The sequence below is a fragment of the Mastigoproctus giganteus genome, chromosome 11, assembly GCF_048544385.1.
Source record: "Mastigoproctus giganteus isolate SK-2022 chromosome 11, ASM4854438v1, whole genome shotgun sequence".
NCBI classification, from domain to species: Eukaryota; Metazoa; Arthropoda; class Arachnida; order Uropygi; family Thelyphonidae; genus Mastigoproctus; species Mastigoproctus giganteus.
In genome coordinates this window covers 142,320,352-142,339,641 of record NC_143585.1, presented here as the reverse complement: position 1 = coordinate 142,339,641, position 19,290 = coordinate 142,320,352, and the positions used below count along the sequence as shown (strand labels likewise).

Genomic DNA, 19,290 nt, shown 5'->3' with positions numbered 1-19,290 from the left:
TTCATGCCATTCTTCATTTCAGCTCAAATCTCTTCAAGAAGAGAAGCCTGCTGCTGGCATCACTGCTCATCAACTAATCTACTTGGACTAGACTCTAGTGCTGCTGGGTTTCCCGACATGGGATTACTGGGTCTTTGGCCCAGCCTTCCTAACCCCTTTCTGTGGTAGGATTGGGGAGTGAACTTAGTGACTCCCCCTTTTTATTTTTAAATTTATTTATCTTTTTAAATTAATTTACTTTTATTTATTTTTTTTTAAAGCTTTCTAATTGCCCTACTATTTTCTCCACTTTAAACTATAAGCCCTTCTAAACAGCTCTCTACCCACTAGTGGTTTTGCACTCCTGCTCCCCTAGGGGTGTTAGTACAGTGTAGGGATTGTACTTGTTGCTTCTAGGAAGTGTGTCAATGTCAGGTTGACTTTGTAGATCTTCAGTGTCTCTATCAGAAAGCTATGGGGAATGAAGTCAAAGGCTTTACAGTAGTTGATGTAGGACATATACAGGCTGCAGTGCTTCTTGTAGGCTTGCTCCATAACTGCAGCGTCAATGGTCAATTTTTCCTTGTATCCTTTGCTCATCTGCTTACATCCCTTCTGTTATTAAGACATGACGTTCTGGCTCTTCCAGCAGATTGATATATTCTTAGTTATGCAGCTAGTCAGAAAATTTACATTGTTGGGAAGATTTTTTGGGTTTTTTTTTTTTTTTTTTTTTAGGAGCATTAGCAACTAAGGCCATATTGCTCCGGGATATGCGGTGGTCATTCTTTGACCTTTCCACATCCTCCGTATTTGGTGGTGACAGGCTCGAACCCCAGTCTAATCAAGAACCGTGTGCTACACACTGCTGCTCCTTCCCACCTGGCTATGGAGGCACCTTGGGAAGAAGATGATTGGTCTGTACGTCGCCAAATTTGTGGTGCATTTATCCTTAGCCTTCAGATAAGTGATTCCTTGAGTCAGAGACTACGATTATGTCAGGATTCCTTATCATCTGAGTGAACAGCTCTACTATATTGTAGTATTAAAATGAAACTAAATGCTACTAGGTTAGTTAGTTAGTTAGTTATTTGGTTTTTAGGAGCATTAGCAACTAAGGCCATATTGCTCCGGGATATGTGGTGGTCATTCCCTGACCTTTCCACATCCTCCGTATTTGGTGGTGACGGGCTCGAACCCCGGTCTAATCAAGAAGCGTGTGCTATGCACTGCTGCTCCTTCCCACCTGGCTACGGAGGCGCCTAAATGCTACTAGGCATATTTTAAGAGTTTTAAGATTATCTATATAATATCGGTGTAGATACACCATAGACGACTACCTGCCCACCCATCGATGAAAGGCCAACCAGCATTGAAACGGTGCTGTCTGGGTGGTGGTGCCCACTGATAATAAGTAAAGGCTTCTCTATTAGTGAAGCGTTACTTATTCGAGATAATGCAATACATGGTAACTCATTGTGAAGGATGAGCACAATATGAGATACAGATGGAATGATGCCTTTACACTACTATCATAGTTTTTTCTTTAAGAGTTGTCTATGATATATCTACACCGATATTATATAGCTACATGTTAGTGAAGTTGAACTTGTACCAATAGTTCTTGTTCTTCTTGTATCCATGGCACATCATGGCCTTAGTTGCTCATGCACCATAAAATCCAAACCAAACCAATAGTTGTTTATGTTATCTATTTCCAGGGTTTGCCAGTTATGGGTGTTCAACTGTTGTACTTCTTCCTGCTGAATCCATCCTCCCATCTCTTGTCATCCCTTGGTTTTCTTCATTCTAAGTCTATTCAGAGGACATGGCCATGATAACTAACTTCACTACTCCACAAGTTTCCCCAGAACTCCTCAAGTGTCTTCTGGTTGGTGGGTCCATTGCCTTCCTTCTCGTCTTGTCCAATTTTCCAGTAGAAGGCTCTCTGGTTTTCATTAAATATCCTGCTATCTGTTCTCCTCTGAGCAATCTCACTGTAAGGAAGTCTCTTGCTGAGTACCAAGAGTTTCTGCTTGAGGGTGTCAAGATATTCTTCAATCATCTGATTACAGCTCTTATGTTTGCTGTACGTGTTGTCTTTCTTGAGGATGGTCTTCATTTTTCTGGTCAGCTTCTTACTTCTGTTATGATGTTGGTATTGGGTCAGTTGACCAATCTTCACTCATCTATTCTGCTGGTTCCTTGTCTTTGCGTTTTGTGTTATGTTGGTCTCTGATTTCTTTTCCGTTCATCCTGATGGCTACTACATTAGATCAGTAAATGGTTGTGTGGATGATGTCTAGTATTAGTTTATTGTTGTTGAGGTAATCTAGTATTATTTGCTGATTGAGGTGGTCTGTGACTTGCCACAGGATTCTGTTGGGGCTCTGTTTTTGGCATGGTGGATGGGTCTTTGTGGAAACCATCCTGGAATTATGCTAGGGCTTTCTTCCATTCTTCTTCTATTCTTGATATCCGTTGTTGTTGAAGTAATCCAATATTATTCATTGACTGAGGTGTTCTATGATTAGCCACAGGCTTTTGTTGGGTCTCTGTTTTGGCACAGTTGGTGGATCATTGTGAGATCCATTCCCCCAAATTCTGCTAGGACTTTCTTCTTCTATTCTGGATATTATGACTGCATCTGTTTCCATTTCAGCTGCTCTGGGTTGTAGTTCTTGTACTTGTTGTTGTTCTTACAGTTCTGGTTTGATTGTGTCCATATTCATTGTTCTTCGCAGTTGGCCACTCTCATCCTTTTTGATTTTTTCCAAGATTGCAGGAGCTATCAGTTTCTTCATGACCACGATTTATCTCTGGTATCCTATTCACTATTAGGCAAAATGAACACTCAGGAACCGTTCCACCCACTTGATATGTAATTTTGTCCTGCACATTGTCATGTCTGTCTCTTAACTTTTTTAGTTTGTAATATGCTTAAAAAATTAACATGTTCATTTCAATGCTACACTTCATGTGTTGGCTTTTTCTTTATTTCCTGGGAGGTCTTGCCCTTCAGCTGTGGTAGCCATATGGAGAAACTGTCTCCAACTTTTCGAACTGAACCCTTAGGCAGAGGGACTGCACCATACTCGATGCAGTACATTCAATATTTCTGTTTCTCATCTTCATCTAGTTATGGAGGTAGACCTGTTTAGCTTTGGCTTTTTCACACAGTGATGTGTGGTAGTTATTACAAGCAACACCAGATGGCATCGCACTCTGCCTCAGTCAATACTGACCTTGGGAGAGGAAAGGCAGATGAAGCAACTCGGAAATTTTATTATTATTATCAAACCCCCCCCCCTTTTCTCCTTTATGGAGTTTTTCCACTCGATGATGAGTACTGATACCAAGTGCATGGGGTGGTTGGCTGTGTCCAGTTACTATATTTTGATTGTTACTATTATTATTTTGATCGAGGAACTCTTACTATCCTACAGTTGTTCGGGACTGTGGCTTTCTGGAGTTCCATGTAAGTGTTCTCTGGGAGGTCTATTGCTGCTAGGCTCTTTGGTACCATGCCAGTGGATGACGAGGTGATCAGGATGTTCATTACTTGTTCCATATGCCACATAACTTTTACTTCCTATCTTAGGTTTGAGTATTTAGCATTAGCATTAGTAAAGGCATATGACGCAAGAAAGCAAGCTTACATATAGTATCAGCCAAAAAAAAAAAAAAAAAAAATTCCCATTTCATCCATTTATTAACTCCAAAAGTTTGTCTGGTTCTGCCTTGAATTTATTTAAGCTGTCAACTTCTACAACTATAGATGGAAGTTTGTTCCAGCAATCAACCAACTGCTGGCAAATTTCTGCACATCTATTCTACAACTGTCTTTCCTCAATTTAAATTTATGTCCACCCAGGCGACTAATCTGGGGAAAAGGAAGAATCCCATCAGCATTGAGCTTGCTCAAACCATTCAGGACCTTATTAATCTCCAACAGATCACCTTGCAGGTGTCCAGACACTGCAATTTGCAGAACGTAAGTCTTTGTAAGAGCAACCTTTGTTCCCTTCACCAATCTCGTTGCCCTTCTCTGTACTCATTCGAGCAGCTCTACATCCTTCCTAAAATGAGACCTGACCACTGCCTTATACAAGGGGATAATCACCTCCTTATCCCTGCTAGAAAAATTCCTCTATATCATTGACAAGACACCATGAGCTATTCTTGCAGACTGTCTGCACTGCTCAGAAAACTTCACATCTGACTGCACAATTACTCCCAGGTATTTTTCATTCTCTACCACCCTGAGTGTAGTACCACAGAGTTGATACATTACTCTGGGGTTACTGCTACCCATATGCAGTACTTTACATTTGTCAAGGTTAAACTTCAGTTGCCACCTCTCAGCCCATCTGCTCAACTTTAATAGATCCTTTTGCAGTGGTGTACTGTCATTAACAACTCTGTCATCCTTCGTTTCATCTGCAAACTTGGACATTAAGCCTGATACACCTTCATCAATATCATTGATAAATACAGAAAACAACAATGGGACCAAAATGGACCCCTGGAGGGGGGGACACCACCAATAACATTATTCCACGAAGAGCACTGTCCATTGATTACCACTCTCCCTGTCTATTACCACTCAACCATCCCTTTATCCATAGCAGCAATTTTTTTTATTTATTTTTTTTTTTTCTATGAAAACCCCAAACACGAGAGGTATTAGAACCTATTGTACCATGCTTGGATTGGAGGTTGAGAAGACGAAAGAAGATATCTGTTGACATTAGACTTGAACTTCTGTAGACTAATTTTCAGGAAATACGTACAAAGGAAGGTTGTTCCAGAAAACAGCAGTTGAATGAATAAACAAGTAAGATGAAAAGTTGCCTTTAATGCCATAATGCTCCAACTTGTATAGCGGTGTTCCATGTGCAACAGTATCAAAAGCTTCTTGATCTTTTCCTTGTGTGTTTTCTAGAAGTTTCTGGTGTTGGCACAGTTATGCTGATCCATAGGGTAGCCATTTCCTTCTTGTCGATGAGGGATATGTCTGGTCTGTTGTGTAGGATTTTATTGTCTATTATTATGGCACAGTCCCAGTATAGTCAGCGAGTAGAAGTCTCTAGTATTGGCCTGAGGCTCGTACTTGTAATATGGTCAACTTTCTCTGATCAGCTGGTATTTTAGCGCTAGCTTCTGATGTATTATCCTGGCTACTTTGTTGTGTCTATGAGTGTATGTAGATGAGAAAATGTCCTTTTTGCAGAAGTTGAAAGAAAAAGTGCAGGTTATATACTCTAAAATAAGAAAGATTAGTAGATTAGAATGGGGAGTGAAAGGGAAATCCCTGGATTTCCTATATAAGTGTATCTTTGTGCCCACTGTGACATATGCATGTGGGCATAGGGTGACTAATAGCCATGTAAAAAACAAGCCTAATTTCTACTCAGAGATTTGCCCTTTTGGCTGTGATGCGGTAATATAGAATGGCTTCAAATGATGCATAACAAGTAGTATCAGGAAAAGAACAAATTGATTTTGTTGTGATTAAAGAGTACTGGAGTATGCAACCAAGAAAAACAAGAGGATAGAAATATTGGGGATTAAATCAAGTATTGAGGAAAATAAGGTATATGGGACGCAGGATTTAAAAAGAGAGAGAAAGGAATTGCAACAAGAAATAGATTGTATTTGGCAAGAAAGGTGGAACTGTTCTGACAAGGGCCGTGTCACGTATGCCTTCATGCTTGGAGAGAAGGTAGTAAGAGAAATGAATGCATGGATGGCCCGGCCTGGGTCTGATGGCTACAATGATAGTAACTGGGCATGGAATGAGGAAAAAGCTGGTAGAGCTGGAAGTAGATATAGGCATAATAAAATAAGAATACTTTCCCATAATTTTTCAGTTCAGCCATTGAAAAAAAAAAAAAAAAAACGCATTCTGTAGGTTTTCATTTCCAATGCAACAAACACAGTATCCCAGTGATGATACCCAATCTCAATTTATAAAGCAAAAATGTTACCCCAGCAATGGTATTGCAAATCTGATAACACAGATGGTGGTGTGGCAGCTGACAGGTGCCAATTTTATTTTAAATTTCTAGAAAAACTTTGGGTGTGTTTTTGAATTTTCCATGGATTATACCAATATTTCAGTTTTTAAAAATACAATAACTCCCCGACTTATGTAATGGCTAAGTTCCGCGGAACACTATGTAAGTCGGAATTTCACCCGTGCCTGGGCAGCACTCGCAACTGTGTAAACATGTAAATAGAATTATTTATTGTATTTATTCAATTTTTTATCTCATGCACAGGAAAATTACAAAAGCGTGCAATTAAAAAAAAATTTCAAAATTATAAAATTACGAGGAGACAGGCAAAACATCAGCAACTTTTACCTCTCGAGCATCAAGAGGTAAAAGAATTACCTCTTGATGCTCGAGAGGTAATTCTTTTGCTAGAATCAACATCGTCAGCTGATAAGTACGCCGCTGCAGAGGTTGAAGGCTGTGGAGATTTAGAAGGGATCAGCCGCTCAACCTTATGAAAGAATGTATTAATGGATGACTGGACTGTGGCTTTTTTCTTTTCATCATAGATTTATTTGTAGCAAGCATAACATTCACCCGTCTGTCAACTTTTAAGAATCGTTTGCTGTCAGGATCCATCTTCCCAAACCTTGCCATTGCAATTTCACGAAATACCACTGCCATCTCTCTGGTGATGAAGCGTCTCAGCTCCTCATTTGGTTCATCTTGAGCTTCGTCAGAATTTTATTCTTTCATAATCGCTGCCTGCAAGTCAATAAGTTCTTCATTAGATAATTCCTCTCTTCTTCCTCTATTAACTCCTCCACACCTTTGGCAACAACCTCCAACTGAAATAGTTTTGCAACCTTTACAATCTTATTTGTAGCCTCTTCGTATGATTCATCTTTTTCAAAACCTTCGAAGCCTTTTACGTGCCGTGGGCATATTTTCTTCCATGCACCATTCAAACAACTTTTAGTAATTTCCTTCCAGGTCTTATTAATTTTTAAGATGGCATGGTAAATACTGTAAGATTTACAAAAGTCTCTTAACATAAAATTTTTCTCACCATCTACTGCAGACAATACCTAAGAATCTGTTCTGCATAAATAGTATGCTTTTAAATTCAAAATAATACCGATCCATAGGTTGAATGAGTGAAGTCACTGGCGGTAGAAATATGACTCTCACGTTCGAATTTAAATCATCTAGATGCATAGAATGTCCAGGAGCATCATCTAATAGAAGCAAAATGTTGAAAGGAACTTTGTTGTCTTTACAATATTTTTACACCCCTCAGGAATGAAGCAGCATTTAAAGCAATCCTCAAAGAGAGATACTGTTATCCATGCTCCCTGGTTCCATCGGAAATGCACAGGTAGGGTGGCTTTATTGATATCCTTAAATGCACGAGGATTTCCAGAATGGTACACAAGCAGTAGTATTAATCTGTAATCGCCCGCTAAATTAGCACCAAGCAAGAACGTGGCCCTATCTTTTGATGCCTTGAAACCTGGCATTGTATTTTCCTCTTGGCAATGTATGTTCGATCCAGCATTTTTTTCCAATACAGAGCAATCTAGTCAACGTTAAAAATTTGCTATGTTGAATAGCCACCTTCATCAATAATTTTTTCCAACACATTACAAAATTTCTCTGCGGCTGCAGAATCGGCACTGGCGACTTCACCGCATACTTGAACTCTGTGGAAACCAGCATGATGCTTTAAACTATTAAACCACCCTCTTGCCGTGAACTTGGGTTTGGGTTCACCATACTTATCCTTAATATCTTTATAAATACTTGTTGTTCACCATACTTATCCTTAATATCTTTATAAATACTTGTTGCTTTTGCTTCAATGGATATTAGACTCAGGGGCACTCGCTTCTGAATCTGATTTTCCATCCATATTATTAACAGCTGTTCCATCTTCAATACAACACCTGAACGCTGTTTTGTGATCACTGTTGATCTTAAGTCCATTGATCCTTTGACATGTTCTTTTATATGTGCACTGTCCTTTAAAATAGTATTCACTGTTGAAGCAGCATGCACACTTTTTTTTTTTATTGCAACGATACATCAATGTCAGCCATCTTCACTGGCTCAAAAAATGTTACAAGGAGTGGGCACATGGCATGTATACAGTGTATATATGGCGCTTCCGTAGCACATGCTTCTTGATTAGACTGGGGTTCGAGCCCATCACCACCAAAATAAGGGGGATGCGGAAAGGTCAGGGAATGACTAATGCATAACCCGGAGCAATATGGCCTTAGTTGATAATGCTCCTAAAAACAAAAATAACAACAACAACAGTGTATATCATTCTTAACATATACAGGCAATCCCATATAACATGGCAATTCAACAATATGGTTTAGCCCTAACACAATTGATAAATTGCAGCAATTCTCGCACAACGGCACTCAGTTTCGCTCTAACCCGGTTAGAGAATTGTGACAAACTGCGCATGACACTATTTTTGAGCTTTTGTGCAGGGGAAACCCTGCTATTAAGTTGAATGTAATTTTTCAACATTTCCATTCTATTTTTGTGAATCCCCACTGTTGACTCCCGGGTCGTTACACAAAAAAAATTATTGGGAATTCCCTGTATTTTATTTTGTTGCCAAATTCCTGTTAAATTCTGTGCTATTGAACTTGTGCTTGTTTGAGACCATAAAAAATTGACTTCAAAGTGTGCAGTTTGTGACTTTTTAGGTTTTGTAAGGTTATTTTCATTTTATTTGATCGTTTATAAATTTTTCCAAGTATGTATTACTAAACTTTGTTCTTAAGAACTGTACTGGAATAATTTATTTGTTGTGAATTAAATTCCAGCCCTAAATTATGCCTAAAAAAAGTAAAAAAGCACTCCTCAAAAGAAACTTTATTTCTCTAGATTCAAAGATACAAATTTGGACTGTCTTAAAAAAGGGGAAAGGTATCATACATTGCAAAAAGTTTAAATTTAAATGAAGCAACAATCCAGCCCATAAGGAAAAATGAACAGAAAATTAGAACTACTGTTGCTGCAGGATCCTTCATTTCTGCAAATATGATGGCTCGTTACCGAGCGACATTAATTGAGAAGATAGAAAAGGCACTCAGTATTTGGATTGACGATAGCAGTAAAAAACAGATTCCACTAGACAGCAATGAAATTAAACAAAGGGCACTAAAAATTAATAACCATTTAATAGAAAATGGAGAATCTTCTGTTAACCTGGAGTTTATTGCCAGTAAAGGTTGGTTTGAGCAATTTAAAAACCACTTCTCATTACATAACACAAGACTTCAAGGGAATTCAATGGTTGATAATGAAGCAACCAAGAAGTATGCAGAGGAATTTCAAAAAATTATTGAAGAGCATGGATACACAGTACATCAAGTTTTCAATGCCGGTGAGACAGTTCTTTGGAGGAAAAATGCCCAACAGAACATTTATTTCAAAAAAAGAGAAAACTGGACTAGGTTTTAATGCATCAAAATGTCGTGTAACATTACTTATGTGCAGTAACGCATCTGGAGATAACACGATAAAACCTATGGCTATTTTATAGCTCCTGTAATCCTCGTGCAATGAAAGGCGTAAATAAAAACGCGTTATACTGGAAAGCAAATAAAAAAGCTTGGGTAACTTGCCGATTTATTTAAAGAATGGTTTCTAAACTGTTTTGTGCCAGCTGTGGAAAACTACCAAAGCAGAAATAGATTTCAATTTTTTTTTTTACTATAGGATAATGCACTGGGCCATCCAAAAGATTTAAGTCACCCAAATGTTGATGTTGTTATTTGGTTTTTAGGAGCATTAGCAACTAAGGCCATATTGCTCCGGGATATGCGGTGGTCATTCCCTGACCTTTCCGCATCCTCCATATTTGGTGGTGACGGGCTCGAACTCCGGTCTAATCAAGAAGCGTGTGCTACACACTGCTGCTCCTTCCCACCTGGCTACGGAGGCGCCCCCAAATGTTGAAGTAATGTTCCTAATGCCTAATACAACTTCTTTAATTTGTTTTTAATTATTTGAACATATTTTAATGTACAAGGCAATAGTTTGGCAATATCTTGAATAAAAGCAGGCTTGTTAGTTTAATTTGTACACCAACAGTAAGAAGTGTGATGTGTTTATCACTTCACACTTCTTATGCTACTGCAACAGGATCTAGAAAAGTTGGGCAAATGGGCTGAGAGGTGGCAACTGAAGTTTAACATTGACAAATGCAAAGTACTGCATATAGGTAGCAGTAACCTCAGAGAAACGTACCAACTCTGTGGTGGTACTACACTAAGGGTGACAGAGAATGAAAAAGACCTGGAGGTCTTTTTCGTACAATCAGATATGAAGTTTTCTGAGCAGTGCAGACAGGCTGCCAGAGCAGGTATTGTCAATGATATACAGCAGGGGTGGCCAACGAGTCGATTGCGATCTACCAGTCAATTGCGGATTTAATTTCAGTCGATCACAACGAATTTTAAATATACAGTCATCCCTCAATTTGTGCACCTCGCGCAATGAAATTTTTGAGATGGTAGTTTGCGGCACATTTTGAAGGAAAAAAGTAGATTGCATCACAAATTAAGTTGGCCACTCCTGATATACAGGAATTTTGCTAGAAGGGAAAAGGAGGTGATTATCCTTTGTATAAGGCAACAGTCAGGTCACACCTTGGGTACTACATACAGGTCTGTGAAGCCTCATTTTAGGAAGGATGTAGAGTTGCTAGAACAAGTACAGAGATGGGCAACAAGACTAGTGAGGGTAACGAAGGAGTCCTCTTAACAAGAAAGGCTTAAGTTCTGCAAATTGCAGTGTCTGGAGACCAGGCACCCGCAAGGTAATCTGAGTGAAATGTATAAGACCTTGAAGAGTTTGAGCAGGCTCAATGCTGATGGGATTGTTTCTCTTGCTCAGATTACAAACCTGAGGGAGCATAAATTCAAATTGAGGAAAGACAGCTGTAGAACAGATGCGTGGAATTTGCCTTTAGCCAGTGGATAGTTGATTGCTGGAGCAAACTTCCATTTGTCATTGTGAAAGTTTATAGCTTAAATAAATTTAAGGAAGGAAGAACTAGACAAAGTTTTGGAGTGAATGGATCGGTGAAATGGGAAGGTTAGTTTTGTTTTTTTTGTTTTTGGCTGATGTTGTATAAGCTTGCTTTCTTGCACCATATGCCACCATTAATGTTAATGCTAAAATCCACACTTCTTAAAGTCAATCACAATAAACGATGCAAACTAAAAGTCAAAGCTATAATGTAGGGATACAAAATTCACCTAGTCATCACTCCAACATATATTTACATTTTTAAATTTACTTATTATTATTTTGGTTGTAAACACACACTAATACACTTACTTGACAAGTTAACTTCAATATTAGGTAGCACATTCGCTAAACACAATATAAGGTGGAGAACTGATTTCAGAATGTCGTACTGGGAGGTACTGGTGCCATGAAATGACAACTAAAATTAGCTTCAAGTGCAAGTTCTTACAACATACCATTTTCAGAAGTAATTAAATCTTTATTACAATTAATTCTGTTTCAACAGATTGCTTGCCTTTACTTTTAAAATTTAAAAGTGGAGACCCAAAATAATTTGATTAGCCATTTTTATATTTGTGAAGGGTGATGTTAATTATTACCATATATATTCAGCATACAAGTTAACTTCTGTTTTTTTAGCCAGAAAATTCACCATATTCCCCGGTTTTACAGGCATCATTTGCATCTTGCATAGCAATGTATTACAGTTAGTTATTTGGTTTTTAGGAGCATTAGCAACTAAGGCCATATTGCTCCGGTATATGCGGTGGTCATTCCCTGACCTTTCCGCATCCTCCGTATTTGGTGGTGACGGGCTCGAACCCCGGTCTAATCAAGAAGCGTGTGCTACGCACTGCTGCTCCTTCCCACCTGGCTACGGAGGAACCTCGATGTATTACAGAAAAAGCTGCATTAAGAAACAATGTATACTTTTTAATTCAATTTCTGTTCTTTCTTTTAGAAGTTTATATCATAACATTTTATTTCACTGCACAGTAAATGTTAATAAAGGAGTAAAGCAGCAATCATAAAAAAGTATCCCCTCATGTAGAAGGTCATGAAATTAAAACCAACAGTACGGACATAACATGACTTCGAATATGTGGGTTGCAGATTTTGGAAACTAGGCACCTTAGAGGATACTTGATTGAGGTGTTTAAGGCTCTGAGTGGCATAAGCAAAATGAATGAGGACGAAATTTTCATGGTTATAAATAATTCTAGAACAAGGGGCCATAATTTCAAGTTAGGGGGGGGGGAGATGTTTACACTGGATTGCAGGAAGTTTTATTTTATCCATCGGTTATAAATTACTGGAATAAGTTACCTACATGGGTGGTATAGGCTGACGGTTTAGGGAAATTCAAATGTCAACTGGATAATTACATACGGAAGGAGGGAAATGCATAGGTTGTCTATTTCCTTTTCTCTTATTATTTTATTTATTTTTGTTATTTTATTATAATTTTTTTTGGCTGCTGAGCATAGCCCATAGGCTTCCTTGCACCATGTAGCTAATGCTAATACAGCCACTCCCCAATTAATGTGAGTTGCGTTCCACGGAACTCTATACAAGCCGGAATTTCCCCCATGATTGTGCAGTACTCGCACCCGTTCTCACTGAATTGATTGAATCAAAAAAGAAATGTTCGATGAACGTGTGAATAGAATTATTTATTGTATTTATTCAATTTTTCATCTCACGTGCAGGAAAAATTACAAAAGCGTACAATTTAAAAAATTTCAAAATTATAAAAAAGGAGAGCCAGGCATAATACCAGTAAGTTTTACCTCTTGAGCATCGTAGCCAGAATCGACGTCTTCACCTAATAAGCATGCAGGTGTTGAGGGCGGTGGAGATTTAGAAAGGGTCGGTGGCTAAAACTTATGAAAGAACATATTAATGGATGACTGGACGGTGACTTTTTCTTTTCATCGTAGTTTCCTTTGTAGCAAGCAAGCATATCATTTACCCCTCCTGTTAACATTTAAGAATCGTTCACTGTCAGGATCCATCTTCTCAAACTTCGCCAATGCCGATGCAATTTCACGAAATGCCATTGCCATCTCTCTGGTGATGAAGTGTCTCTGCTCCCCATTTGGTTCATCTTGAGCTTTGTCAGAATTTTCTTCTTTCACAATCACTGCCTGCAAGTCAATAAATTCTTCATTAGATAATTCCTCTCTTCTTCCTCTATTAACTCTTCCACGTCTTTGGCAACAACCTCCAACTGAAGTAGTTCTGCAACCTTTACAATCTTATCTGTAGCCTTTTATGTGTTGTGGGCATATTTTCTTCCATGCGCCATTACAACTTTTAGTAATCCCCCCCCCCCCCCAGGCCTTATTAATTTTTAAGAAGGTGTGGTAAATATTGTACAATTTCCAAAAGCCTCTTAACGTAAAACTTTTTTCTCACCATCTACTTCAGACAATGCTTGGGCAAACGTGTGTAAATGGTATGCTTTTAAATTCGAAATAACACCCTGATCCATAGGTTGGACGAGTGAAGTCACGTTTGGCGGTAGAAACATGATCCTCACATTCAAATTGAAATCATATAGATGTATAGCATGTCCAGGAGCATCATCTAATAAAGCAAAATGTTGAAAGGAACTTTGTTGTCTTTACAATATTTTTCAACCTCAGGAATGAAGCAGCATTTAAAGCAATCCTCAAAGAGCGATACTGTTATCCATGCTCTCTGGTTCGATAGGAAATGCACGGTAGGGTGGCTTTATTGATGCCCTTAAATGCACGAGGATTTCCAGAATGGTACACAAGCAGTGGTTTTAATCTGTAATCTCCTGCTGCATTAGCCCCAGGCAAGAACGTGGCCCTATCTTTTGATGCCTTGAAACCTGGCATTGTATTTTACAATGTATGGCATTTTTTTCCAGTACAGAGCAGTCTAGTCAACATTAAAAATTTACTGCGTTGAATTTACTGCCTTAATCAATAATTTTTTCCAACACATCACACAATTTCTCTGCAGTTGCAGAGTCGCAATGGTGACTTCACTACATACTTCGTTTTTGAAACAAGTGCGATGCTTGAACCTATTAAACTACCCGTTGCTTGCCACGAACTTGGTTTGGGGTTTGCCACACTTATCCTTAATATCTTCATAAATACTTCTTGCTTTTGCTTGAATGGCCATAGGACTCGGGGGCACTTGCTTCTGAATCTGATTTTCCATCCATATTATTAATAGCTGTTCCATCTTCAATATAGCACCTGAATACTGTTTTGTGATCACTGCTGATCTTTTGACATACTCTTTTATACATGCACTGTTCTTTAAAATAATATTCACTGTTGAAGTAGTGAGATCTAATTTCCTTGCAACAGTTGACAAACTTTGTCCTGTTTCGTACTTCTTAATCATTTTCATCTTCATTTCTAAATCAATTTTGTTTTGTTTCCTGGCACTGCCAGCATTTGCACTTCCAGTTGGTCCCTTTACCATTGCAATAGGTAAATAGGAATGAAGAGAAGTTTCTGAAAATTTGTTTTTTATATGATTGAAGATTTCAGTGAAGGGGAACTCATTTCACCATAATACCATAACGTAAAAACCAACAGAATTCCAGTTATCGGTATTATCACAAATGCAATAAGATCGAGTTTACTTCCCGTTTATAACAGATTGCGCAAATAGAAAAGCCCAATAAACTGGAAAGTGCAAATTGTTTTTATTGTTTTTGGTTGCGAGCTCCAGAAATGTGCTTTAGAAAAATATCACAAAGGCATTTAAAATTGTTTCTTATAATGGTACATATGATAACGATGAAAGTGTAGTGCAATTTTCGTTATAAAAATGACCTTTTAGAGAGATAAATAGCTTAGTAATATAGTGAAATTTAACTTCCAAGGACTTGGAAAGAATTACAAAAAAATAAAAAATAAATAAAAATTAAAAAACCAATCTGTTATTGGGTTTATATTACAATATTTTCACAATACCTCCATTTATCCTTACAGATGTAAAATACGTTTCCATATTTTTTTCAGTTTGCACCGGCTGGCAAAAACTTACGTAAAGTCGAATTTGCTAGCCGGTGCAAACTTGTTGAGTATTACATAAGTCGCGGAGTTCCTGCACTAACTTATTGATGTGATATGTGTACATGGGTGGTTAAATGAGAGACCATTCCCCATCCTGTGTAGTAATGTACTGCAAACTGATTCCTCAGTACACAATGCCTCAAATATGGAAGCACTGTTTCTATAACAAACTGACTTCCTTCCAAACTAACTTAAACTTTCTTTGAGAACTCAAAAGTAAAACTGAACACATAAATCCTGATAAATGCCAAGAACTGCTTCCATCTGATACAGATGGATTTAAAAAAGTGAGCAACAAAATATATTTGTGTGAAAATATATATGTAATAATTTGTAAATAAATTGGAATTAATTCATGTCTTTCTAACAGTAAGCATGTGAAAAGTTGATTCAAATTTAGAATTTTCTACTTGGTGTATAAGCTGACTTTAAAGTAGACAAGTTAAGATGATATTTTAATAATTCAAAGTCCAACCTTGATGCCAGAATATATGGTAATCATCAGCAATATAAAGCTACTTTCCTGTGTTAACAGGCAAGTGCATTTTGTGAGCAACTAAAAATTTCAGACTGAAAGAACACAATTTTGAATATAATAAAAATCAAGCTTATAATTATGAAAACTGCATCAAAATTACTTACCTGCATAATCACCTAAGCTTTGCATACACACCAAAGAATCTAATAATATAATAGGCCTTTTCAGAACATTGGCTAATCCAAAAATATGAATATTGCGCAAACCTAACAACTCTCCTTCTGGGGGCAAAAAATCAGGATCACATTCTGCTATAATTGCATTCCATTCCCGTTCATCCACAAAGTCTTTAAACAGTTCCTAAGAAGATGAATGACAATTTTAGTTGAATATCAAAGGGGGGGAAAAAAATTCAGGTAGCAGCACTAAAGATTACATTTTTTACAATAGTGTTTCCCAAAGTGTGAGTATACATATCCCTGGGGGAATTCAAAAGGGTTTTATAGGGTGCACACCAGAATTTTCTGCTTTACTTTATCATCGTTTTTTTTTTTTAGCTGCAAAAAAACAATTCAATAAAATTTAGTATATTAAAAAGTAAGAGATTACCTCAATCTTTTTTGTGGCATGCTTCCAGTCAATTCTCTCTCATATGTGACAAATAAAATAAGATGAAAAAATGAATTCCCTCACTCGTAGAAATACGGCCAAATCCGATGTGCAACGGAATCGAAGGCCGAAAGCCCCAACCCGACTCCGAAACATCAAACCACGGCAGCAAGACCACGAGTGCAAGAAGACATTGTGTCATAAGAAATAGTTAAAACTGATTCCAATAATAAATAATTAGAATCACTAATTAAAACACTGTTAAAATCACAATTAAAAACTATTTAAAATTAAACGGATTAAAAGTTACGATTTGGATGAATACTCAAATTAAACGAAATGCACAGATGTTTCTCTTCTTTAAGCAGACCACGCTTTTTGGTTGATCGCCGTGTTCACAGGATGGGAATATCACAAAGTGTTTGTGCATGTATTTAACTCTGAAATATAGAGAGATTATTTATATTGGTGAATGTGCAAAAAAAGACCAGAAATCCGAAATTAGATAAGGCCATCACACATTGATAGAATTTTCGTGTAGTTTCATTTCAAGCATTTCAGCGATCAATAATTTTATGTAATTGTGTTGTATATTGTATATATAAAATTACCACTTCATTGAATACGAATACATGACCATTACTGACTGCATGAAAGGCCAACTCTGACGCATTTTCGCTTGACGTGCGGACGGAAGCAGCATGTTGCTTGACACGTAACTCTAACATGCAACGAGTGGAACCCTCGCACGATGAATCACACTGACTAGAAGTATTCCACAAAAAAGATTGAGGTAACTCTTGCTTTTTAATATATTAAAAAATCGTGGACGTTATTGAGCCATGTAGCTGAATTTTTTACTAATTTTAATAAAATTTAGTAGAATGGGTACCACTTTTAGGAATCACTGTTTAATTGAATCAGCCACTTTATCAAATCAAAACTTCAAAACCTGAACCCTAAAAGATTCCGGTTTTAAAGTTTACAATGCAGTGGGTAAAACTTTTCTCTTATCAGAATCACAATTTCAGTTTATTAACTAATAAAAGATGAGAGCAACTAATCTGGATTCTTCCAGCCCCCCCACCATCTAATTTTATTAGCTACATGAATGCTGTTGTGAGCTTTCATGCCTACATGAAAGCTCACAACAAGTGTAAAGCAGTTATTAATCAGTCCAAACTAGATTTTGAATTAAGAGTAGAAAATGTGCTTCTTGTGCAAACGGTATTTTGAGAATGGTCTCTTGCCAAAGCTATTCTCCCCCCACCACCTCCTTAAATATGATGATTCTATTGCTGCCAACTCAGTCAAAAATATCGATGACCCAATAACATTCTAGCATTGGTGCTTGAAGTTGTCACAGACATTCTATCAGATATGCCAGACAAGCTGTACTTGCTACCCATGAGTGTAAAACGCTGATGGAACTGATATTTGGGTAACACTCAAGTCAAGTGGACCGAATTTCGGCGAAGCCCGGACGGTCTGTGACAGCCAAATTCTCTGCTTGCACCTTTATGATGGTAGGACTGTTAGTAATCCTGGGTATAACCTCCATGCACAAGCACATGGTGGGTGACCATCCAGGTGTGAACCAATGTAAGCAGAGGCCGAGGTGTGGCACCCACACCACATAGAGAAATGCCGCCCCTCTATGTTACCAGGCATAACTAGGTGGTAGATGACTCTCATCAACCGGTGCAATACCACCACTTTGCTTATTGGAGGCTTGAAGTGGTGGAACCCATGTTTAGTCACCAGAGCTAAGTTCCAGTCAAAGCTTTCCCATCTCTTCCATCATGCAGTACGATTGATGACTTTTGAGGTTATAATGAACATTGTGGCGAGATCCAATCTTCCTTACATTTCAAGGGTACAGCTCTAAGACACTGTTCAGGCGTGTTGTCTGTTGTCTCTACCATTCTCCCAACTCCACTAATCACTTAGAGCTCTTTGACTTCCTCTCTTTGCAACCTGACTTTCTCCAATCCAACTTTCCTAATAGTGAGGTAATTTTCCTTGGTGATTTTAATGTTCACAACTCCAGCTGGCTTCCGTTTTCCAGTCACAGTGACCCAGCTAGTTGAGATGCTGAGGCTTTTGCAATTACTAATGACCTTGAACAGATTGTTCATTTACCTACAAGAATACCGGACAATCCTAACCATACAGCCTTCACGCTTGATCTTTTTCTCACAAACACAGTCGAAGTGAGGGGTCCTTTAGGCACCTCGGATCACAACTTGGTGGTTGTCTCTTCTCCAATGGAGTCTCTATCTCATGGCTATTCCCAACGTTGTATTGTTTGGCATTAAAAGAACACAAAATGGGATGACCTGCGAGATTTCTTTTCCTTGGTCGGATTACTGTTTCAAAACTTCTGATGTCAACGTTTGCTCAGATCGTGTCAGTGAAATTATTCTTGCAGGAATGGAATCTTTTATCCCACACTCCACTTTAAAATCTCATCCTTTATCTAAATCTTTGTTTTCCAATAAATGTGCTAAGGCTGTTCAAGAGATGAATGGTGCATATCGTAATTGGCTTGTTTCTAATTCTTCAGTTTCATTTTCTGCTTACACCAAAGCTCACAAAAATTGTTAAGCAGTTATTAATCAGTCCAAACTAGAGTTTGAACAGGCTAAGAGTAGAAAACTTGCTTCTTGCCCTAATGGGTTCTGTTGTCACTTCAGCCAAGGATAAAGCTGACTTGCTAGCATCCCATTTTTTCTCCAACTCGTGTATTAATGATCTTGGTAAAACACCTCCCACCATTCCCAACACGCTGCATCCAATGCCTCCTGTGGTCTTCCGTCAAAAGGATTTTGATGAATCTTGATGCTAAGAAAGCTCCAGGTCCCGATAGTATTTCTCCACTTGTTCTCAAAACCTGTGCTCCTGAACTTACTCCTGTTCTTTGCCACCTTTTTTCACTTTCTTGTTCCAAAGGTGTTTTTCCTTCTGCTTGGAAATTTGCTCTTAAAAAGGGTGACAAATCCCTCCCATCCAATTATTGTCCCATTGCAATTATTCTACTCTTTCTAAAGTAATGGAGAAATCAATTAACCACCTAGAACTCTTAAACTACCTAGAA

The 19,290-nt window shown here is 38.0% G+C and overlaps 1 protein-coding gene across 1 annotated transcript in view; it reads right to left on the bottom strand.

Moving 5' to 3' along the window:
* The window catches only part of LOC150078485 (deubiquitinating protein VCPIP1-like), a 326,611-nt gene that overhangs the window by 277,452 nt on the left and 29,869 nt on the right, over positions 1-19,290 (bottom strand). The window contains exon 3 of the mRNA XM_090384583.1: positions 15,749-15,944. Coding sequence (XP_090240709.1) covers positions 15,749-15,944 — 196 coding nt within the window. The remainder of the gene's footprint in view (positions 1-15,748; positions 15,945-19,290) is intronic.